At 42.6% G+C, this 24,280-nt stretch overlaps 1 protein-coding gene across 4 annotated transcripts in view; it reads left to right on the top strand.

Moving 5' to 3' along the window:
* AFF2 (AF4/FMR2 family member 2) overlaps positions 1-24,280 on the top strand; it is a 453,773-nt gene that overhangs the window by 340,000 nt on the left and 89,493 nt on the right. For all 4 annotated transcript variants that reach the window (XM_045068128.1, XM_045068126.1, XM_045068127.1 and 1 more), the window contains one exon: positions 17,612-17,708. In XM_045068128.1, the coding sequence (XP_044924063.1) occupies positions 17,612-17,708 (97 nt within the window). The remainder of the gene's footprint in view (positions 1-17,611; positions 17,709-24,280) is intronic.

The following is a 24,280-nucleotide window of genomic DNA, read 5'->3' as shown; positions in this document are numbered from 1 at the left end:
TGGCGTTGGGGTGGAAGGATCCTTATTTTTCATTTCTCTCACTGCAGCTGAGTTCTGATGAAAGCCAAGAGACAAGGTGAAAAGAATAAAACAAGGCCTCCGAGATACGCTGATGCTGCACTGTGTCCTTTGTTAAGGTCCACCACCCTCTGAGCACATCTTCATCATTTGGTGCATTGTTAAATTAGTTCTTTAACTCTTTAAAGAGAGATCTTTAACTCGAAGAGAAGCAGGCAGAGAACTGATTGAATTGGACTCTGCCAGTGGCCTACCTTGAAAGTCCAGAGTGGATTGGCTTCCGCTGGGTAACCGGTACAGTTTTTCAAAAGGATGGCCAACTCCAGCTGGTTGGGGATCCAACTCAGTGACTTCACATCAGCCGGAAAGGGTGGAAAGGATTCTCTGTGTCTGTAACTGACTTAGCAGTCGAGAACTGGGAGTCTTGTTGATGTGGTTAATCTGGACAAAGGGTGTTGCCTCTGGGGAAAGGAATCTTTCTATTTGAAGTGAAGCCCAATGGTTTGACTTTCCCCAGATTTGACAAAAACAATAGTCTGAATGTGTTTCTTTTTCATGAACATGCATTCCAGTGTCCTAGAAACAGGTATAGATTTGTGCAAATTAATTTAGCATAGTACAGCAAATTGCTGCTGTGAGATATATTTTAGAGTTACTTCCTAGCTCAGGCTAATGGCTAGAATCAAATAAAACATAAAAATTGGTTTACACAGATTGTTTTATAAATCAGATAAGGCTTTGTGTTACCTACCATTGAAACTGGACGCATTTTTGCAAGCAACGTTAAGGGTTGTTCATGTAATACTTTCATTATTTCCAACAAGAGTGAAACAAAATAGAAATAAGCCCATTGAATTTAGCCACCATTAACTACCATTAACTGCAATTTTTCCTGACAAGCTCGCTCTCATCTGATGATGAGTGAAACATTGGGGGAAAGTCGCCTGAAAAATTGCATAAATGCTAATGAAATATGCCCTTTATTTTAAGGGTGCCCAGTTTGGAATTTAAAATAGAGCAATTTATAATGTGTTAGTAGCCAGAACTCCATCTTATTTTAAATAAAATTTATTTTTCTGCTTCTGGTGAGACTCTAACTCATTGTGGGAAGGCTCATGACATTTCACTGCACTATGCAAGTTGCAAATGGAGTATCTGGAAGTAACATTATTAGGGAACCGAAGACAATGATAGGGCAATAATGCATTTTACAGTAAAATTTGATGGTTCTCTGAAGATCAATGAGTGTGTTTGTTTACTTTGAAGTGAAAGGACAATGGCTTCCTAATGGAATCTGGAGAAACGCCTGAATTAAAGAAATCTTTGCCAGATGAAATAAACAGCTTTCCCAGTCTGCAACGAATTTGGAAAATACAGCAAGTACTTTGCAGTAGGAAGAAATATCCTAGGTGCTGTCTGTGATAACACATCATTATAAAGCTACCCCGGGAATGCGTGCAAGTCCTCTCATGGCCACACAGAATAAAACAAGCTGCAAGTCCCATGGGTCTTGTCCTGTTCCAAACATTGATGGAAAGGGCACTTTATAAAAGGAGAAAGAAACAGCAGGGCACCTTCATTTGCATCACCAAACCCTAATGATGGAGGAGCTTTTATGGACACACTGTGTACACAGAATAGGTTCAATTTAAAAAGAAGCTATTTTACACTGGCCTTTAACCTGCCAGAATTTAAAAAAGAAGAAGAAGAAGAAGAAGAAGAAGAAGAAGAAGAAGAAGAAGACAACAAAACAAAGACCATTTATCTATGTAACAATACATTAAAAAAAAAAAAATGAGCCTGAGTGCAGAATATAGGGTAAGCAAGAGCATGGGTCTCCCATGGTTTTCCTCTTTGCCACTTCTCTTCTCAACCAGTACACATCTTAGACTTCACGAAGCTGTATGTTTATCAAGATATGGTAAATGTGAATGGTGACTAGGCTATGCAGGAACTCAGTAGCTAAGCCTACTAAGAACAGGACTCAGAACTTGTCACGAGTTTAAAACTAAACTGCATTAACTGGGACCAAAAATGAACTGCTGTCTGATATTTCTGGCCTTGATAAAATGAGTTGGGGAGATTTGAGTTCAATGCCTATGGACAGATGTTCCACAGACAAAAAAAAACGAGGGTCTTAATTGGCACGAATTAGCACCCTCCTTGACAGGGAGGGAGTGACAAGGTGATTTCTATGGCACCCTTTCCCCTGCTGACTCCCAGAACTGTTTTTTCCAGGACAAGGGGAGGGCAATGTAAATAAACTCCTGCTCTTAGCCTTCAAGGATTTACTTGTGCCCCCAAACAAAGAGAGGCTTCATATTTCTAAGCTGTCAACTTAGGGAGATTCGTTGTCTAAGATATACATTGGCTTTTATTTTTAATTAAATAAAGTGTAATTAGTAGGAAACGATCAATACAGTAGAGTGACAGGCACTTTTTTTGTTGGTCTGTTTGCCCTTGCTTAAAGAAGCAGAAGTGAAAAGGAAAAACAACAACAACAACAAAAATGCACAAACACACACAAAAAAATAAAAATAAAAAACAGAAGAAGGTGTATTAAGGATGAGAACAACAATCTTGGCACATTCTAGATGCTCACATTCATATAGAACATAGGTGATGTTTTGTACTAGCGCAGATCCCTGCAACGTGCTGTGTGTAGCTCTTGTCACCGCTCTGCTTCTTACCCTCCCCTCTGTAAAATGGGAAGAGCCAGCAGCCTTGTGAGAGGGCACCAGTATTGCGAGGATGAGGGAGTTTGGACAGTAAACGTGAGGGAGAAGGTTGTGACTGCATTCTAATAAATCTTAAGCAAAGCTATGTGGAAATCTGCTTTAAGTTTCTGCAATGCTCCTCACTCTATATAATTGCAAGCTTGGGAATTATGCAAAAGTAGTTATTTTGCATTTATTTAATTTAGTGCTAATAAGGAATTCAAAGAATGGATTAAAGCCATTTTTAGTAACACGACAGATTCTCTCAGGCTGTAGCATGATGGTATACATTTCTGAAGAGCTAGAGAGGGTAGTATGTCTAGATAAAGCCTTTATTTTCTCCCAGGAAGACTAAGGGATTAGATTTGCCCAGCAGAACAGACCTGAGACATCTCATTAACAAGACCCACAGTTGTGCAAAATCCTATGTGGGGTTGGGGCAACCGGATGTCAGGTTCCTTAGAGGCAGAGCCTGACTTAGGCATTTCCTGAGAATGCACTTGAAGGAAGAGAAACCTTCTGAGGAAGTGAAGAGAGCAGGATGGGACAGGGGAAGACAGCTAAGCAAGGTGGCAGTCTCAACTAGAGCCTGCCTTTCGGTTACAGAGCAGCTTTCAGAAGAGCAGTGGTCAGTGCCCAGAGGCGCTAACCAACATTTTCTTCAGTGTGAATAGCCTCCTTTTGAGTACAAAAAGACAACACACGTGCTCATTTGGGTTCCTATTTGTTTACATGCTATGGAAACACAGGAGATGTTAATCCTACAAATGAGCTCTTCTTCATAGCTGTCCATCCTCCTATGGGTTTCCTGTGCTTTCTGTGGCACTGCCACTGAGTCCTGGTCTTACAATCCTCTCCCAGGATTGTCCACAAACAGTGGTGAGGCCTTCCAGAACACCGGAGCATCCCAGCAAGAAGTCACTGCACATGCTATGTAACTATCTTCTCCGAGTTCCCATCCACACCCTGGAGTGTAGGGCCCACCCTCCTGCTGGCTTTCACAAACCTTGCGCCCCTCGCAGCACATTTCTGCTCCCTGAGTGTGCAAGTGGGCACTACCAGGTCACTTTTCTCACTGCTCCACAGATTCTAGACAGCCCAGCCATGACTTTCAGAGACTGTGGCCTCTGTTGCCCTTGAAGGGATCTCACTCAAAAGCACTGCTTGCCAAGAGTTATGCTCCAGAAAAATCCCAGTGGTCTGGATGAGGGATGCTGAAGGCCAGAAATAAGGTGAGGCTAGGGACAAGAGGACAAATTGGAAAGGTGGTCTGTGTCCCATCAAGAGGAGAGGATGGCTGACAAGATGATGGGAAGGGTGGGGTAGAGATCTTAAAGTTACTCAAAGGGGTCTTGCTTGGAAATTCAGGTAGATGGTGATGCTATCGAGAGACATAGGAAGCAGAAGGATGAAGTGCCGGTCTATGCTACAGCATGGATAGACCTCGAAAATGTCCTGTGAAGTGAAAGAAACCAGACACCAAAGGCCACATATTGTACGATCCCTTTTATACAGAATGTCCAGAGCAGGCCAATGCAGAGAGACAAAAAGAAGACTAGAGGTTGCCTAGGGCTGGGAGAGGGGCAAGAATCAGGGAGCGATAGCTCAGTAGTACAGAGTTTCTTTTTGGAGCCATGAAAATGCCCTGGAACTAGGTATGGGTGATTGCTGCACAATATTGCAAATGTATGCAAAAGCATGGACTAGGGACACCTGGGTGGCTCTGTCAGTTAAGCATCTGCCTTGGGCTCAGGTAATGATTTGAAGGTCCTGGGATCAAGTCCCACATCAGGCTCCCCACACAGGAAGCCCACTTCTTCTCCCTCTGCCATTCCTACTATTTATGTCAGTTTCTTTCTATCTCTCTCTCTTTATCTCTCTCTGACAAATGAAATCTTACTAGAAAAGAAAAAGCATGGACGAGACCCATTTTAAAATGGTAAGCCTTATGCATATTTTACCACAATAATACATGGATAGCTGAATGGCTAGATCATAAAGTGGGTAGATGGGTGGATGGATGGACAGATGGATAGATGGTTAAATAAAACAAAGTAGGAGGGAGGACAAGCTAGAGATGATGAGTTCAGTTTTGTTTTCTTGGGCGCGAGGCATTTGTGGATTGTAGTGGTGGATTGTCCAGGAGGAGAGCTGGATCTGAGTCCACAGTTCATGACAGTGTTCTAGACTAAAGATAAAGATGAGGGGATCAGGGCAGTGGATAAGGCCACCCAGAAAGAATGGAAAAGCAAATAGATCAAGGGGAAGAGTGCCATTTGCAAGCAGGTAGATGGGGGGAGAGCCATGTCTGTACCCCCTTTCTCTCTCAACTCCTTATGTTAGGAGACATAAACCCCTTTACTGGCCATGCCTCCAGCATCAGTAATTATCTTGTATTCTGCCCTTTTCATTTATGTCATACTCTCTGGCCTCTGACCTTTCATGCTATGTGGCTCGCTTTTTGCTTTGAGGTCTTCTGTCCAGCATGTGCCAAAAGGGTGAGGTTTTAATCTCTGTACGGGGACAAAAACATGCTATAGCAATGTTTTCATTCTAAAATTTCACATATTTAAAGAGTTGGAATCTGCCTTCCAATGGCATTGTCAGAAATAACTGGAAGCAAAATTCAGCTTTGCCCCTCACAAGAATAGAAATGAAATCAATGAGGTTTACCGAAACAAAATGACAATAATCTCTCTTAAAAATAATCAGTATCTTAAATAGGGTAAAGAGAGAGACGGGGTTTGACTAAGTTTAGCTCGGGAGATATTTTCACTCAAGAGGTTTGGATGACCCAAGTTTCAGTTATTTCCTACTTCAGAAAATTGGTCCCTGGGACACTCCCTGCCATCAGCTTAGTTGATCTTTTCTCTTAGCAAACGTGTTTTTGTCTCACCCCTAAATGTTTCTTTCCCTAGGTCATTAGATGGTGAGGCAAGTATATAAAAAGGCAGCGATTTGGGAGTGTGAATGAATGCATTCCCCCCAAGCCATGTATCTTAAGTGGGGTAGAGAGCCCTGTGTTCATTCTTTGGGGTGGCCATAACAGGGTTCTACAAACTGGGGAGGCTTAGGATGACAGAAATGTATTGTCTCCCACTTCTGAAGACCTGAAATCCAAGATCATGGTGTTGGTAGGATTGGTTCCTTCTGAGGACTATGAGGGAAGGATCTCTTCCAGGCCTCTCTCCTTGGCTCGTGGATGGCTATCTTCTCTCTGAGTCTTCACATTGTCTTCCCTCTATATGTCTCCCCCTTTTTATAAGGACACCAGTCACATCGGATTAAAGCCTACCCTGATTACCTCTGTAAAGACCCTGTCTCCAAATCAGGTTGCATTCTGAGGTAGTGGAAGTTAGAACTCTATATGATTTGGATTTCAACCCATGAGGTACTGGTTCCTGATTTTGCCAAGTTCAGAAAAGCCTGCTCAACCACTACTTGGGCAATTCCCAGCAGATTTTCTTTTTGCTGTGGAGACAGACTGTGTTGGTAGAAAGCAGCCCCCATGTTCTTTGTGAGCTGGGCTGCTATGGTGTTTCCTCAAATCCTGAACCGAGCTGAGCCTCCAACCAGGCTGCTTCCCTGCCATCCTTCATTCTCGGACTTGGCTTTGCCACTTGATGCCAGGAGAACCGGCTGGAGACCAAGAGACAGACCAGGCTGTTGCCCCACATTGTCTCGCCACCAAATCACAGGGTTGTTTTGTTGTTGTGTTTTTTGTTTTCTTTCCAAGGGAAGGTAGCTATGGTGAAGCTGACAACCAGGCGGGCTGGCTGGGGTTTGGGGGATGGCAGGCGAGCAAGCGAGTTGTGTGTCTGGTTCTTCCTGCCGACACTGCAGCCTGAGGGTGGTTGTGAACCTGTCTGGGGTTGTGAAGGCTAGACATGGACAGCCAGAAGACAAAGGGAAATTTGCCCTCTGCAACTTTCAAGGCAAATTGCAAGGGGTTCTAGGGATCCCTGACTTAAATTGGGTGGTCATCTTACATTACCGGAGAGCAGCTCCCTAGCGTTGGCCCCAGTAGGAGCCCACTCCCCGATCCTATTTGTCAGGGTCTGGAAAATCGATTCCAGGCCTGGTTCTGGCTCAACAGAGGGGTCGCTGCTGCGTCTCTCGGTGGCCAGCTGTCAGACCAGCAAGAACGAACTCTTTTCCCTGACCTGTAAAAGGATTGGCTGAGGGCCACTCCTGCCTCCTTGTTGGGGCTTCTCCGTTCTTAACTGCTAAACTGCAGGGCTCCTGCCATCAGTCCTGATGTCCCCTTACATCAGCGCATCCAAATTGTCAGCCCACATTATACATGGACCTGCCTCTGGGTTTCATGGGGTTTGGGCAGGGGGAGGAGAGAGGAGCATCTGCGTGGATGGAGGCCTCTCTTTACTAGCCTCAGGCTTGGAAATTCTGAAGTCAAGGAGGGGTAGAACCATCTTTGCTGAAGAATTCCTTGGCTTGGTCTCTGCCCCATCCAGACGGCTGTCTCTTTAATGTAATGCTTTGTCGCTCCTGGAAAAAACAAAGCCCTTTTCCCTTGGTGCAGCTTCTGTTGGCTTTATCAACGGCAGTTTTAATGTAGGAAAAATGGAAGGCAAGAGGGATTATGTGTGTGTGTGGGGGGGGGGTGGAAATAGCTCTTTTTCTCTCAGCGTTTTTCTCTGTAGTTGTGAGAAGGAATGCACGTGAGACCCTCTGCCAATCTCTGTCATTCAGAGCAGCCTATGGGGTGGTTAGGGACCCGGACTTCGGCATCAGGCAGGTGTGGGTTCTCATCCCAGCTCCCTCTCTCCCACTTGGCCAGCTGTGTGACTTTTTTAAATAACAGCTTTATTGAGATTCAGATACCATAAAATTCACCCTATGAAAGTGAGTGATTCAGTAGTTTTTCATAGTCACAGCATTGTGCGCCCATCATTTCCCTCTCTGATTCCAGAATACTTTCATTACCCCCTAAGAATCCCTATGCCATTAGCAGTCACCCCCCCTTCCTTCTTACCCCAGGTCCTGGTGACTAGTAGTTTCCTTTCTGCCTCTCTAGATTTGCCTGTTTGAGACAGTTCACATAAATGCAATCATTTAATACATGGCCTTTCTTGTCTGACTGTAACGTGGACTAGCACTTCACTCATGTTTATGGCTGAATAATATTCCAGCACAGATTGAACTCATCATGTTTAACCATTCATCATTTCATGAGCATTTAGGTGGCTTGCACTTTATGTCTATTTCCTGATGGCTGACAATACCAAGCTTCTTTTCATCTACTTCCTGGCCATTTGTAGATCTTCCTGGGAGAAATGTCCATTCAGATCCCTTATCAGTTCTTTAATTGGGTTCCCTATTGTGTTCTCATTGGGGTTTCTAGGCTGCTTTACGTACTGTGGTTACTAGACCCTCATCAGATATCTTACTTGCAAGAATTTCTTCCCAGCCTCTGGACACTCATCTTAACTTCTCTGAGCCTGAGTTTCCCTGCCTAAAAACAAAAAATATATATACAAATACAACCTCCCAGATTTCTTGGAAAGAGTCAATGGAGTGGCCCATTGGTGCACTTGGGCAAGTGAATGTCTGGCATGCCTTAAGCTTCCCTGAGTAAGCATTGGCTAACTTAGATTCATTGTGAGATGGGGCAAGGTGTGAGCTCTCAAGTCATAATGACCCCTCTGACAGGTATTATGGAAAAGGTTCGAAGTACTTTGATTTGGCTAACATGTTATTCCTACAATGACTGGAGCAGTTTGGGGGGGGGGACTGATAACATTTTTATTCCAAATACATTTTACAGTCGTAGAAATGAGGTAATAACTATTGGCCAGTATGGGGATCTGCCACTCTTCATATATCTGTATTTATAGCTCTCTCTCTCTCTGTTTTTCTCTATCTAGACAGCTAGGTACCCATCTATCACAAATCTGAGTTTGTGAATAAGAGGATAGAAATAGCCTAGTACTGGAGCAGGGTATTCAGACTCTGCACTTTCTTAGCTAAAGCCAAATCACCAAAGAATGTATTTTAAATTTTCTACAATGTTCACCTCCTGTATGTAAAACCTACTTTGCTGGCTCTCTGTTGTTCTTAAACTACTTTCTTCCACCAAAGACAGATGATTTCCTCTGTGGTGATTCTTTATTTTTTTTTTTAAGATTTATTTATTTAGGGGCGCCTGGGTGGCTCAGTGGGTTAAAGCCTCTGCCTTCGGCTCAGGTCATGATCCCAGAGTCCTGGGATCGAGCCCCGCATTGGGCTCTCTGCTTGGTGGGGAGCCTGCTTCCTCCTCTCTCTCTGCCTACTTGTGATCTCTGTCTATCAAATAAATAAATAAAATCTTAAAAAAAAAAGATTTATTTATTTATTTTAGAGTGGGGAAGGGGCAGAGGGAGAGGGAAAGACTCCTCAACAGACTCCCCACTGAGCAAAGAGCCTAACGCTGGGCTTGATCTCAGGACCCTGAGGTCATGGCCTCAGCTGAAATCAAGATTGAACCACCCGGGCACTCTGCTGTGGTGATTCCTTTAACGCTGCTTCTGAATGTATTGTTCTCAGACTTGTCTCCCATTCATACTTACATCAGCAATAATAGAAGTAGTAGGATTTATTAAGTAGTAGAGGTAGTAGGATTCTATTAAAAATAGAAGTAGTAGGATTTATTTAGTAGGATTCTATTAAAACATCATCAATAATAGAAGTAGTAGGATTTATTAAGCATTCACCATTATACTCTTTTCACATGTTATTTAAGTTACTGTTCACAACAACCAAGTGAAGTACGTATCAGCAGTCTCCTTCTAGAGATAAACAACAGAGGCCCAGAGAGGTCAATCGGTTGGTCTAGATTTGCACAGTTAGTAACCGCAAGAGCTCAGACTGGACCTCTAGTCCATCCAACTTCTAAGTCTTTGCTCTTTCCTTTATATAATGTTGCCTCTTAGGTGATTGGATTTATCAGTACCCTGAATCAATAGGCATCTTGCTTGTTTCTGTGTTTCTAATTAGAAAGCCAATCCCTTCTGAGCCATCAAGGAATGGTAGTACATAACAACTGAGTTCAATGTCACTCAGTTGTCAACAGTGGGCCCTCCCCTATTTTGAGAATCCTCCTTTCTTAGAAATACAGCTCCGCTTTTTGGATCAAAGGCAGTGCTCAGATGAGGGCCTTAACCTATATTCAGCAGGGTCCCATGGTTAGGAAACACTCCCAGTGTGTCGATGAGCCACAATGAATTCATTTGCACCAAGTCAAAGTTTGGAGAGAGATGGCCAAAATGACTCAACATGGCTGGCTTTCTGCATCAATGTGATTGTGCCGTGTGCTGTAATTTATAGTGTAAACAAGTTTTCTACAAAAGCTAAATATATCATGCAACTCATTTAACATGCACAGAAGGAGCCATTGAATTCTTTCAGTCCCATTACTCAAAATGTTCAGAAAATTCCTCTGTATTAGAGCCAGTGCTGGATGGCTCTGCAGCCAAGTGCATCAACATAAATGTTGAATTCCTGGAGGATATGCATGTTTTAGGGGGAAAATATATGCCCAGACATTGTGGAGCCCCTTCTAAGACAATTCTCATTTTGTTCAAACAATAGGATCAGATTTTCAGTCCTGTTACCCAGCATCTCTACATTTGTAAGGCTTGCTGGCAGATGTGAATGTCAATAAACTGCTGATGTATTTTGAAAGGATTAATACTTTATGAAATGTGGAAGTGGAAACTGAGGTTTTTTGTGTCACTATCTAATTTTGTTTTTACTTACATGGAAAGAATCCCTTGTGGAAAACCATATGTGGTGCCTCAGAACTGCTTAAATTGGAGTAATTATCAGAACAAATGGTGTCATTGGATGATATTAGTCTGTTTGTATTCCTTCTGTCTACCCAGTGAATTGATATTAATACAGACTTTTAGAAATACTTGAAACATAGTCATCTGTGATTCCATTTTTGCTTTAAAATACATGTTTAAAAATTGATCTAACCTCCCTCCCTACTTAAAACCTACCTCTAGATCGATACTTTTCCTTTACATATTTCCTTATCCAGAAAGGATGTACCCTTTCTCTACCTCAGTTTTAAAGGACCCAGGTCAGCAATGGGGATGAAGTGTTATCAAGTATATTTTGGGACTCACAATGACCATATGGTTTTTATCATTTTATTTTTGGATGACATGATGTAGCATATTAATACATTTCTCAATATCAAGCTGTTAATGTACTCCTGGAATCTGTTAGATTAATATTTTGGATAGATATGTGGTCCAGTTGCATTTTATGTAGATTTGAACATTCCAGATTTGAATATATCGATATGACAATATTAATAAAAGCTCTGTACTCACAAAATTGTTCTACTTACAGCCTGCAAAAGCTATCTGTGGTGAAGGTACAGTTCTGTTCCTTCCAGTAACTTTTGCTGTAATACAAGGACATGTTTCTCTGGTTTTTCTTGTTTTCAAATAAAATGACACCTGATATGTCTCAGATAATCTAGGCTAACTGTCTTGAGTCCGTAACCAGAACAGATGATAAAGATTGGCTGATTTCTGTGTGCTAGAGACTTGACGTGAGTTCTTCCATTTAATTATTACAGAATCCGTGAAGATGGGGCTATTATTCATCCAGGCACTTAGAAGTTCAAGGGATTTGGTCAAAGATGACACAGCTACAGCTGGGGAAGGTTGGACCTGGGCCTGTCTGTAGGGAAGATTCAATGATGACACTGAGCCCATCACTGTGCTCAAGAGTCATATGCAAGTAGAGGGCTTTGCAGAGAGGGAAGCTGCTGGTCTCCCAGGACTCTGAATATTGGCTAGTTCCTGTAGATGTGTTTCCTTGGACTCAAGCTATGGCTAGCTTAGCTCACATTCGTCACTCTGAGCAGAGAAACAAGTCCATTAGCCATTGTTATGTGTTTATGATAATGATACCATGAGCCTTTGCTAGAACTTAAATGTGGCAGCACATTTGACATGAAACATCAGTAAATGAGAATGTTCGGCCTGGCACCAGAATCTGAAAAGCAGCTCCTGGGAGGAGTCATTCTTGACTGCCTGGGGTGTTTTGTGGCAGGGGGGAATAGCCCTCCCACAGCACCACAGACACCGTGCAGATGACCACACGGGCCATGCAGGCCAAGGCTTAAACCACAGCTCAGTAGAGTCTTGGCAAAACACCCAGTGATCCTTCCAAAAGAGGGTAGGACAAGAAGCTCCTGAGATATACTTCAAGTCCATCTGCCACTTGCCCCCTTTCTCTTGGGGGAGGCTGTCATGAAACCATTTCCCATCATCTTCCTAGTTTTGATGAGGTAGAGAATATTCTGTTGCACCCTTGCCAGAACAGACCCGCGGCCTACACAGCCCCTTCACTGAAACCTGGAATTTGTTCCTCGATAACAGAATACCCCCCAACTCCCTCTGCTGTCATACGATATCTTCTGCTTTGCTGTGGTCTTTTCTGGTGTTGGGGACAAGGATCAGGTGAAGCTGGCACCATTGGCAAGACTTCCTCTCTCTCATTACGTGAGTATGAAATGGTCTGAATCAACAAGTAAATCACTGTGTCTTCACCAGTTCAATCACTCTGGCCTTGGCCTTAGCTGTGGCCTAAGATGACTTGTATAGTCCTACTGAAGAGGGCAATTTCAAATATTAAGATCCACGCTTGAGATATTTTTTAAAGGCAAAAGATTCTCTTTTCTCCTTTGAAATTATCTCAACATTTGATTTCAGGTCCAGATGGGCTCACTGGGCTATGGTCTTCTCTGGGGCAATCTACTGTTAGATGTTTTTACACAAACACACCCCTGAAAAATGATACAGTGGTGTTATACTGTGCGTGACATTATTGAAAACCATCTGAATTCTATTAGGCAGTTTGTCATTTGCATGATAACTTGAGTTCCCGCATTGGGAAAATTATATAACCCAGAGAAATATACCAAGAAAATGAAAATCAAATTCAAAATAATGACCATGCAGCAGAAAATTGGTATGGTGCTGAATTTATGTGATCAATTCTAAGAAGTCCGATGTTGAAGAGATACAGTTGTTACAAGTCAATAGTCATATATATTAAAGCTCATACTATTAGCTTTGGCTTATGTGTACAGTATAGATATAAATCTACATGTACCCCAGGTACATCTAGAAAAAGAATATTTATTCTTTTCTTTTTCCTACTATTGCCTTTTAGTACTCAGCATTCTGCCCAAAGTGACTGGTGGGCATTTCCAGATCTCCAAGAGACATATTGTTTCATTCCCATTGCACAGGGAAGTAAATCAAGGTTTGGAGAGGTTATATAAATAAAATTTAGGTTCTCAAACTAAATTCCATCCAGTATCCATGAAGCCAGCATTACTCCCCAAAATAAGACTCAAGTAGTTATCGTGAAAAGGCACTCTATAGGCTTTCAACATACACATTCAGGGCTCTGAAGGTTGCTTCTGAGCAAGGATTCTAAATCAACCAACAGCCTCTGAAGCCCTGCTTTTTATATAAAGGTTAGATACAGGTGTATATTAGAAATGCCTCCTGAGAATGGCAAGCCCAAAGAAAAGCTTCCAGTGCAGGCCATCTTTGGCTCATTTCTCTGGATCAGCAGGTCACCCCACAGATAGAAGGAGAAAGGTATCAGGACCACTCGTTTTTGTTTTTTTTTTTTTTAAACTCTCACTTGGAACTGTGTGTTTCATGTTATGATGGGCTTTCAAATCTCTGGGGCATCTTAAGCACTCTGGGAGGATCTCAGGAAACTCAAAACAGCCATGATGAGTTTAGAACATTTTTGAAAAATAAATGAGAACTGAAACTTTCCAAACTCCTTAAGGATCTTTGAACCATGCCTCATCAAGCATCCAGTGATGCTTGCTCGTTGGTTCCTCTGCCAGTCTTTGGGTCACCAACAGAGCCTTTTGTGTTATTGTTCCAACCTGTAAAGCACTGTTTCTTGGGTAGTAATAATGACAGCAACAGCAATAATGACCAGGATGCCAACAGTAGCTACGTATGCTAACTCCTAGGCAATCTGTAAAAATTTGCTTTTTCTGATCATTCCCAAACTCTCCAGAGTAACATATTATTGTCGCTCATTTAATACGTGAGAAAATTGAGATTCGAAGAGTTGGACTAACTAGTTGAAGAGAGCAAACCCAACTGAAGGCTCCATTGCCATAGAACCATCTATAGTAATGTTTCAAGCCTTCTGTTTTTTCCCTCTTCATAATCACCTGAGCATTCCAGTATATGATTTTATGGTTATAATTCACATAGAGCCTGCTGCAGCATTGTGTCCTGCATTGTCCCAGTGAAAAGAGCTCTCTGAAGTCACCAGTTTCAGTTCAAGACCCAGAGAGTTGGGAAAAGAGATGACCATGGGCACAATTCTCCCTTCCTTCCCTAGGGCCCCTGCAGTGTTTTCTTTGCTCGTTCTCTCTCATATGCCCCAAATTTCATTATTGGAGCTTCTATAGGGTCATCTCTTCAGGACAAGGACTTGGTTTTGTTGACATAGTTTTGGGGGCCATTTTACTTCTTAATAATATAGAAATTGTAAGTCGTGGTGAAAATAAAAACCAGAGCATTTTCGTGCAAAGACAGGCACCGTGAACTACTAGATCCCTAACAAATATCTAAAGTCACTAAGGAGGCTTTGTTCAGTTTTCATCTCTTTGAAAAGCAGAAGAATGATTGTCACTTTTTAAGATTACACACACAGGCATACATGTAAACATGATTTTCTCACATCGTGGGTTACCCAGTGTGTGATGAATTTGTCTATGGAGCTGTGACCTCGTGAAAAGAACTTACCATTTTTTTTCTGCTGAGACTACCTTAACTGCAGTGGGTGTGAATGGTGCTGTTATAATAATTAAATCCAAAATCTTTCATAATCCTCCTCTTTCCCTAGAGTAATGTTCAGTATTAGCTATGGAGAGAAAGGCAAACAAGTACATGTATATTCAAGAATAAAGCTTAATAGGTCAGTGAAGGAGCAGAATGAAACGAATGCCTAACACCTCCAGAGATAACGAATGGTGGTTTGCCTTCCTAGTTACTTCTTGACTTGTGTTTACTGGGACTTGAATATATGCATCAAATTGGCCTTTATTAATAACCAAATCCATACCCAGCTTGTTGCTTGGGGGGGGGTGTTTAATGTCAATCGCTATGGAGATTGTTTGCCTATTTCCAAAATTTTACATTGGAAGGCCTTTCATTTCCATGCTAGAATCACATAGAGTTGGTTGAAGGGTGAAATAACTGAAGAGTAGTCCGAAGACCATAAACCCATTTCTGTGTTCAGCTTTGAGACTTTGTGAGACATTGCCTGAGTCAGCATGGGTTACCATGAAGCTTACCTTCAGACTGTTCAGCAAATGAAGATGAGAACAAAGTTTCACAAAGGCTTTGCTTGTGATTACTTGTTAGTGGTGTTAATGGTGTACATTATTTCTAACTGTGATGACGTAGTTACAAACCTATGATACCCTGCATTCATTCTGCACTTTCATAAAATATTTCACCTGCTTTAGTTGACATTATGTCCACTATGGGCACCACCCCATCAATGAGCTTAATTACCATCCCATTTAACACACAAGAGACACAGATGAGGTTCAGAGATAGTAAATGATTTTCGCAAGATAGCAGTTTATGATTAGCCAGCAGTTGAATCCAAGTATCTTGACTCCATGTCAATATGTTTTGTGGGTTTTTTGTTGTTGCTGTGGATTGTATTTAATATACCATCCTTTGTAAATTATACCTTCTGGGAAGACATTATATACTCTGGAGTTCTGGCTGGAGATGGTCTAAGCTCCATGTTGGCCTCCATGATTTCCTCACTGTGTGATCATGAGAGGTTCCTTGCCTCTCTAAGCCTCAGTGTTTCAGTCTGGAAGATGGGGCTAATGATAGTCCCTCCTTCATAGGGTCCAAATTACAAGCTTCTGGTCAAATACTTAGCACTTTCCTGACACATAAATGGATCTTCTGAATGGAATGAATTGTTGATAATCTGTTTTGCTCAACACTTCTATCACTTCTATGGAAATTAACTGTAGGCATTGCCTACCTGTATTGAGATACACAGAGACACACACACATACACACACATGGAAAATGAAACCCTTTATGACCAGCATAGGTAGTTTTAAAATATCTGAGTTCTGTAGCTTATGAGAATCATACAGTCTTCATTTTCCACAATGTGTTATGAAGAATTATTTGTTCACAGTCATTGGCCCATAACTGCAAAAGAAATGGGAAGATACATTTTGTCTTCTTCTCTAAGATCTTCAAAACATCCATTAGTCTCATGAAGGACAGTCATAAATCCTGCAAGTTTAGTTCATCTGAAACCAACTCTAACACCTACCCTTCCCACCAATCAATCTTTATATCAGTCTTTGGTTCTCAGACCTCAGGGAACATATCCTGGTCTTAGGTGGCTGAGCATGAAAGTGGGGGAGCCATGCCTTCTTCAGAGATTTAAGAGTGGATACCCATACTGAACTGAACCTCTTTCCAACATTTGAACATAACTTCTAAAATAACGTATTCCCTAATTTATCAAATTAGAAGTTGCCTTTTGTCTTCTGGCTTCGCTTCTGGAAAAGATACATCTATCTGTGTGACCTGGCACAAAGCACTTGGCATCTCTGAATCTTTCTTCCCTTATCTGCAAAATGAGGGTGGCGGACTGTATCATTTCTGGGAAGACAGAAGTGAATAAGTGGCAACTGCAGCCCATGCAGGGATGAGGGACTGGTGTGGGGACACTCGGTGGAGAAGGCCATGCTGTGATCCAGCTGGAGCTGGGGCTGAGGAAGAAGGAAAAGGTCTACTTTTGGAGGTGGAGATTTTTTCTCGAAAGCTTTTGTGGAGAAGGTGGGATCTGGCTGAGCTATGGAAGCAAAATAGGAATTTCAGAGTTGAAAAGGAAATTCTAGCCTGGGAGATGAGCCTGATTCAGCATCTGGAAGCAAGAAAGAGCAAAGCACGCTCAGAAAATGGTCATCCATCCAGGGAGACTGGGACTGCCTTCTGTTTGAAGGCTGGGAACAAGGTCTAAAGTTGTACTGAATACATAGAAATACTAATACCGATTGGACTTTGAAGGCTGTGTGTATCTGGAATTTTAAGATAATAAGTCACTCTTCCTGGTGTGGCTTGAGTTTGGGGACAGAACAGGTGACACTGTAGAAAACACGTATTTTTCAAGTGTCTTGCCTTAGGAGAGAAAGATTTCTCATCCACATCAAGGGCTTACATCTCTTGGATCAAATTTTACAGGAAGCAATTGGTCATATATCAAAAGGTTAAGAACTAGCCATTTCTCACTCAGGTATTTTGTGGCCACAGAGCTGCCATGGTGCAGAGGGCTCTGTGAGGCAGTAGAAGGTCACTGGGCCTTCTGCCTCTGTCATCCAGAGAGCCCCAGCAGACTACAACAACAGCCTCTTGAGCTTGAGGCTGTTACCCTGGCCCAATTCTTTCATGGGAGACGCAGAACACGTTTTCCTGTAGAGATCTAGTGTCACGTTCCACTCCACAGTGATTGATCAGTACATTTATTACACTTTCAGTAGTAAAAATATATAGACTCTAGTCATCTCTGGAGATGCTGAAATAGTCCTTTTTCCCCCCTTGATTTAGGGGAAGATAGAGAGGGAAGATGTGTGCGGAGTATGACATAAATATAAGTGCTCAAATATCTAATTAGCTGAAAGAATCTTGGTTCCCTCTGCACCTTTGACAGAATTGCAGCTGTCCGATTGTAGCTCCAATATTTTATCCTCATTGCAAGATGTATCTGAGGATGATTTAGAAAAGACACTTTCTAACATGAACATCACCCTGCTTTTTTTGTAGGATGCTTGAGGACGACCTGAAGCTGAGCAGTGATGAAGATGACCTTGAGCCTGTAAAGACCTTGGCCACTCACTGCACCACCACTGAGCTCTACCAGGTAGGAAGAGCTTCACTCTTGGTTTGGGACCTCAGGGGAGGGAACATAAAGGGCCGGGAGGGTTTTGCCATCCGCCAGCCTACCCTCTGCTTCATCCCTGGGCTGCGGAGAGAGGAAAGGAAGCAAAGTTAGGCACAGTATTCCGGGACAGGTGGAATCAGCTCACAGTTTCATTTAAGCCACAGTGAGGAGAGGCTGAGCTCTTAAACGTTGCTTTCCCCCCCTCCCTCCGCCCCCTTGTCAAACACACGTACGGGTCGTCAGTAAGCAAGAGCGTGTCCTTCCCTCCCTTGGACTAAGCATTGTCTCAGGTGAATGTAACTTTCCTTTAGTGATAACAGTGCGAGGCTTACAGCCCATGTTCATTAATTAATTAGGGCATAAATGCGATGCTGCACTCCCCTCTCCCAGGTGCACCACTCGACAGCACATGCCGAGAACTGGCACCCAGCATCCCGTGGCATGCGCGGGACTGCAGGCACAAGGACGGTTGGCAAAACTTGCCACTGCACCTTCTTCTTCTATTCTGCATTATCAGTGTTGCCAGCACTTCCCATGAAAAAGATGGCAGAAATGTGTTTTCAGCATTTCTAGTGAAACTGGACCTGTTGGTTGGAAAAGGCCAAGGGGTGGTTTCTGAACCATGAGAATGGCAGTGTAGTGCGTGCTCTGGGTGGTGTGTGTGCGCTTTCTCTGTGACACAACTACTTCACATGTAGGCTCCTTGTTTTTTTTTTTTTTAAGATTTTATTTATTTATTTGACAGAGAGAGATCACAAGGAGGCAGAGAGGCAGGCAGAGAGATAGAGAGAGGGAAGCAGGCTCTCCACTGAGCAGAGAGCCCGATGCGGGGCTCGATCCCAGGACCCTTGAGATCATGACCTGAGCCGAAGGCAGAGGCTTAACCCACTGAGCCACCCAGGCGCCCCCACATGTAGGCTCCTAAAGGATATGTTTGTAACCTTGGGGGAGGATCACAGAAGGAGCGCCTTTTCTTTTAAATTTTTTTAAGATTTTATTTATTTATTTGAGAGAGGGAAAGAGAGAGAGAGAGAGAGCATGAAAGGGAAGAAGGTCAGAGGGGGAGAAGCAGACCTGAGCTAAAGGCAGTTGCTTAACGGACTGAACCACTCAGGTACCCAAGGAGCGCCTTATATTAAAAGTCGGTACTTGACCAGGTTCTTTTTACAGTGGAGTCCACTGCATGAGAAAACTGAAAGCAGACTGTTTTAAGGAATGCTCATGCACTGGTATACCAATATCATTATCAAATGCCGAATTGCAGGGGCGCCTGGGTGGCTCAGTCATTAAGTGTCTGCCTTCCACTCAGGGTCCTGGGATCGAGCTCTGTTTTGGGTTCCCTGTTTTCCCTGCTCAGCGGGGACTCTGCTTCTCCTTCTGCTCCTTACCGCCCCCGACCCCTGAACTTGTGCTCTCTCTCTCCCCTCTCTCAAATGAATACTTAAAATCTTAAAAAAAAATACAGAATTCCAAATTCACTAAATGTGTTATGAAGAGTCAACAAAGAAAAGCTTAGGAAAAACTCTCAGGGCTCACCTACTCCATTCTCATACATAGTTGTTCACCATATCGGAAGCCCCAAAACTTGGTATAATTTTAAAATTGAAAAAAAATTACAATACAATAAAATTGAGGTCATTTGCAATGTTATGTGGCCAACACCTGACTCCCTCTTACTTTCTTCTCCTTTATCCACTTGCGTTTTTGTTAATATGTAACAGTTGCATTTTTGCACGGTGGGGCCTTGTCAAGATCAATCACCCTTCATCTCCCAGGGGCTTGCTGTACCTTCCTGGATGCAAGCAGTCCCTCTCCTATGCGAGCCATGGGCTTTAGAGCTGATGCAAAATACACACTGAAATTCCAGGGTCTGTTATTCCTGCTTTCTGCATTTACTATGCCAGGGACAAGCACAGCATTGGTAAATAAAACCAAAAAACCCTAGATCATTGATTTTGACAGATGTGACATTACTTTTTAATGGAAATGTTTAAAGCAATAATCAACAATAACTGAAAATAGATTTTGCACATTGAATTCCTCTCTATGTGATTAAATAAACACGCTCTGTTTTTTCAGCTTCTCAAGTTGTTTTATTCTGTGTTTACCTGAAGGAGTGGCATTTGTGGGTCCACTGGCCCCAGTCATCTGGGTTTTTAGGATGTGTGTTCGGTAACTCCGTGTCAGTCTTGGGACCATCAGATAATCCTGGTTGGTGCATTGGCTGCTCTCCATGGTGTTCCGCTCTTAGCCCAGTCATGCTTTCATCAACTGAGCTTCTCATCTGAAGCGGAGATTGACCTGGGAGATCCAAGTTAAGGAAGAATGACAACTTATTCCCTCTTGCTGGGCCCTGGAAGCAAGAAGTAGTTGTGAGCTTATAAACATTTACAGATAAGCCTTCCTCGTGGCCCTCTTAAACACTGATTGGAAGTCCCCTCTTTAGGAGCCATTGGTACCTAGACCTTCATTTTGGCTTTGGTGTCTATAGCGATCTGCTAGGAACAGGACTGAACATCCTAACTGTCCCCATCCAAAGGCCTTCACTGGATGTGAATGACCTTTCATCCCCTCTGACCTCTGACAAGTTTCAAATCAGAAGTCACAGGAAGAAAAGGCCAGGTTGCCAATGACAATGCTCCAAGTCTCTTCCAGGAAAATCACGTGACTCAAAACAAGAGTTTCTCTTCAGAAACTGACACAGGTGGACAGCTGAGTCATCACCTTTTCATTATATTTCTTTCTCTCCCTCTGCCCTAGAGAAAGACAGGACATGCTGTGATGCTATACTCATCATGGCTTTCTCTTGGACCTTCCCCAGTTTGGGAAATAATCCTTGAAGTTGACCTTGGACACTGGAATGTTTCAGAACAGGGTTCAAATGGGATACAGTGTTCTGTACTTAGCATATGCATAAATATCCGTGTTGCAATGTGTTTCATTTTTCAAAGCTGGCTATCACTAACGCAATTGCCGCTCTGATCATCACAGATATGAAACCTGGTCCAGTTTTCCTTTGGGTCAAATGTGTCTTTGTGTGCTTCTTGGGACTTCGAGGACCCCTGAAAATGAGGAGTTAAACCTGGAATCAATTTTCATTTAAAGCTAAGGAGCAGTTATTCATGCTGTGCTGGCAGTTCAATGAAAGATCTAAAGATAGAGACCTTGCACTTCTCTTTCGATATAAGCAGCCTAATCAGTCTCAAATGTTTTCTTAACAAAGAAATTGTATTGACAGGTTTATTAAAATTGCTGTCTTTAAAGTTTTAAGCTATCCACAATTTGACCTATTCCAAAGACTTCTAGAATGTGTGGTGGCCAAACTCCAGAGCTCCCTCCAACATATATCCGCAGAACCAGGTAAACGTCCACTTAACATTTCACTGACTGATGATCTTGTTGTTGGATATGCGCAGCTCTGGCCGTGCGTCATCATACTCCACCAGCAGGATGGTCTGAGGGGCCCTGGGCTCTCAGGCCCTGGCCATATCACACTGGGATCAGAAGCAGCAGACTTTAGAAGTACAAAGGCTGTAAAGAAAGGGGTATTGTTCGAAACCACCTTCAGAGCATTTAAATTATTAATACCATCTTGTTATTAATGCGAATTAGATGGAAATGTTAGAGGACTTCATTTAGCTCCATAAGAAGTATAGAAAGTGAGTACTGTGATGGGAAATGTTGGGTCAGGGTCTAGGCTCAACTCTTGAGCCCAGCCAGAGCTTAGAGTGGTATTGATGCTTTAAAAACAGCAGAACAATTCAGATTTGCTTTGAGCACAAAGGCATTCTAATGAGTTGTGTCTGGATATGTTGTTGCAAGTAGCCCCCTTGTTCCTCATTTTATTTAACCGGATCTTTTTTTTCTTTTTCTGCACCTCACACACGTTAACATATACAGAACAATTGTGTCTTCTCTCCACTTCTTAATTGTATTTTTTCGCTCAAGATTGTCATTACCTCACACACACGTAGCTTGTTTTTAACCCAGGTTCTTGATTTGGGTTTTGTATTTGATCCAGTTTTACTTGTTTGTTTTTATTATTGTTGGGACAGCTCCGTGACCAGGTCGTTCCCAGATCATATTGCAGATGAGCTGAACTCTATGGTAGCAGAAGTCTCGAATATTCTGGCCGCTTTGGGGGGATGTGTTCCTTATACCTGGGATGCCCCTTACACTTTCGAAACACAGTAGTCAGCTGAAACTCAAGCCCATGTTCACGTTTAAAGTTTGCTAATGAAAACAATGCAATGCATTTTGCTCCTGCTCTCAGACGGCTCTTGGGAAGCTGATGTGCTGTCGCGAAGGCATTCGTTTTGACAACAGACACTCTTCCCTGCTGTAATCGGTCCTCTTGTTTTAGCTACAGTTCTCCCTCATCATGCTGAACAAGTTGTTACCTCCCCGGGGTTTCTCTGTATTTCCATTTACTTTGTTATCAGCAGAAAGGCTGGGGAAGGCCCCCTTCAGCAATGACATCAACATGGCATACACAGCAAGAGAGGTCAGCCTGTCAAAGCCAGGGAAACAGCAGATGGATTAGGATGAAGCCAGGTGCAAAATAACTTTGATAGAGTCTCGTAATGTAAACAGTTTATCTTTCATTGCCTTTCGTTGAAACCCCCCACAAAATGACAGAGTTTGGGCAGTTAAGGCTGTGGAATATAGCTGAATAAAATCCGTATGTTGTCATACTCTAACTATGCAGCAATTAGAGAATGAGAAGACATTTTAATTTATTCATTAAAGATAGGAAAGTAAATAGGATAACATAAGGTTAATAGAATAACATTGGCCTTCATATTCCCAAGATTGTGTTTCCCATTTGGCTGTATTAGCATAGAGACTAGATTAATAAGAAACTGCTTAGGGCTTGTATGATGTGATTTTTAATATGCTCCAGGCAAGTCTGTGACTGTTTAGAAACCCATGTGCTGATTTTTTCATTGTAATTAGCTCTTCTACTTTTAGTACCAAATATTTTGAATTGCCTTTTTATTGTGATCTCAATAAAATGCTTAGAGCACACAGACATGCAGAGAATCACCTTGTTTTTACATGTGGTGCTTGTCACAGTTGATGACCAGATACTGGATAATGTCCACTACAGCTTATGAAGTTTCCATCTCTGAGCATTCCAACTGCAAGCCACTGGCCCCTTTGCTTAGCTGAACACTCCCACAGAGAGTTGAACTCAGACATGGGTGAGGGTATGCTGCACACCCTAAGAGCCAACTAGAAGCAAAAATGGGTCTGACCCGTTATTTCAGAAAAGGTGAACCTCATGTAGAATAGGGAGCTATCTGCGAAGGCAGAGGCAGGGGTAGCAGCCACCCCTGGGAAGCGGAGGATCCCTAAGTTGACTTGAATTAAAGTTACCCTTGTCACTATCCCTGGGTTGGTCCAATCGTTTTCTTTCTCTTAGTCCCCTTCGTTGCTCCAGTTTGGGTCCCAGATCCATGCTTGGAGCCTGGAGGTCCTGGCTCAGTCATTCTCCAATAAACTCCAGACAGTGTACCACAGGTACCGGAAGTTTATTGGAAGTTTCCAAGTCTTGAATTTAACCAGGGTTCTAACATATACCAGAGCAATATGAACATCTCCAGTAAAAGCTGGGTAATAAAACACCACCCGTCTGAAAATGTGAGATTTTGAAATTCATGCGCTGGCTTTGCAAAATATACTGGGGCTTTGATTTAGGGACCAAGAAGGCTTTATTCGTCCCCGAAATATCTACCATCTGTTGGAAAAGGTACCAGGCAGGCTACAAACACCCATGACATTGTCCTGAATGGGAAACAGAATCTATCTTATTCCTAAACAGCCATATATATTTTTCCCTATTTATTTAGTAAAAGCAAAGAGCTTAGGCATTGTAAATACACAGAAGAGGTATCCAAATTTGAGATTAGCTACCAACCTAAGATTAACTATTCTGAATTCAAGTAGATGGACAGATAAAAAGCAGCAGACACTTCCAGAATCTATGGGATGGCACAACCCATATTTCACAGAGTACCACACAGGACTCTCCGGAACATCAGATAGAAACATTTATGAACTTGGTAATAAATCTTGTCTATTGCTAATGGAGGTAGGCTCAGGTTCCATATTTATCCCTGAGTCATATGTATATAGAGATACTACAGTACTTTGTATGAATGTAGAATACCAGACCTTAAAATGACCATAGAGAGCCTTTGCTCCAGCTGCCTCATGTTACCAGTAAGTACACTGGGGCACAGAGAAGTCAGTTGGTATTTGGTGTTGTGAGATAATAGAAAATGTATATTGATATATTGGTCTTTGTGCCTGGTTCCTGTCATGGGACTCTTAAGACCCTTGTCATTTCCTAATTTGATAAGAGCACTAGGAGCATCTTTTGTTCTGACATTTGGTCTTTGACCCCAGTTCCTGATACAGGGCATGAAATCCCTTAGAATTTCCTGGGTGATAGGAGTGTTCTGAGGAGGTGATTCTGCATGGGCTCCTGGATGGGAGCTTCTCACCAAAAAGACCAAGTCATGACTAGAGGCTTGTAACTTTCAGCC

Source organism: Mustela putorius, unplaced genomic scaffold (assembly GCF_011764305.1).
Source record: "Mustela putorius furo isolate JIRA1106 unplaced genomic scaffold, ASM1176430v1.1 tig00003899_pilon_pilon_pilon, whole genome shotgun sequence".
Lineage (NCBI taxonomy): Eukaryota > Metazoa > Chordata > Mammalia > Carnivora > Mustelidae > Mustela > Mustela putorius.
The sequence above is the reverse complement of the archived record's forward strand: the minus strand, read 5'-3'. Positions and strand labels throughout refer to the sequence as shown.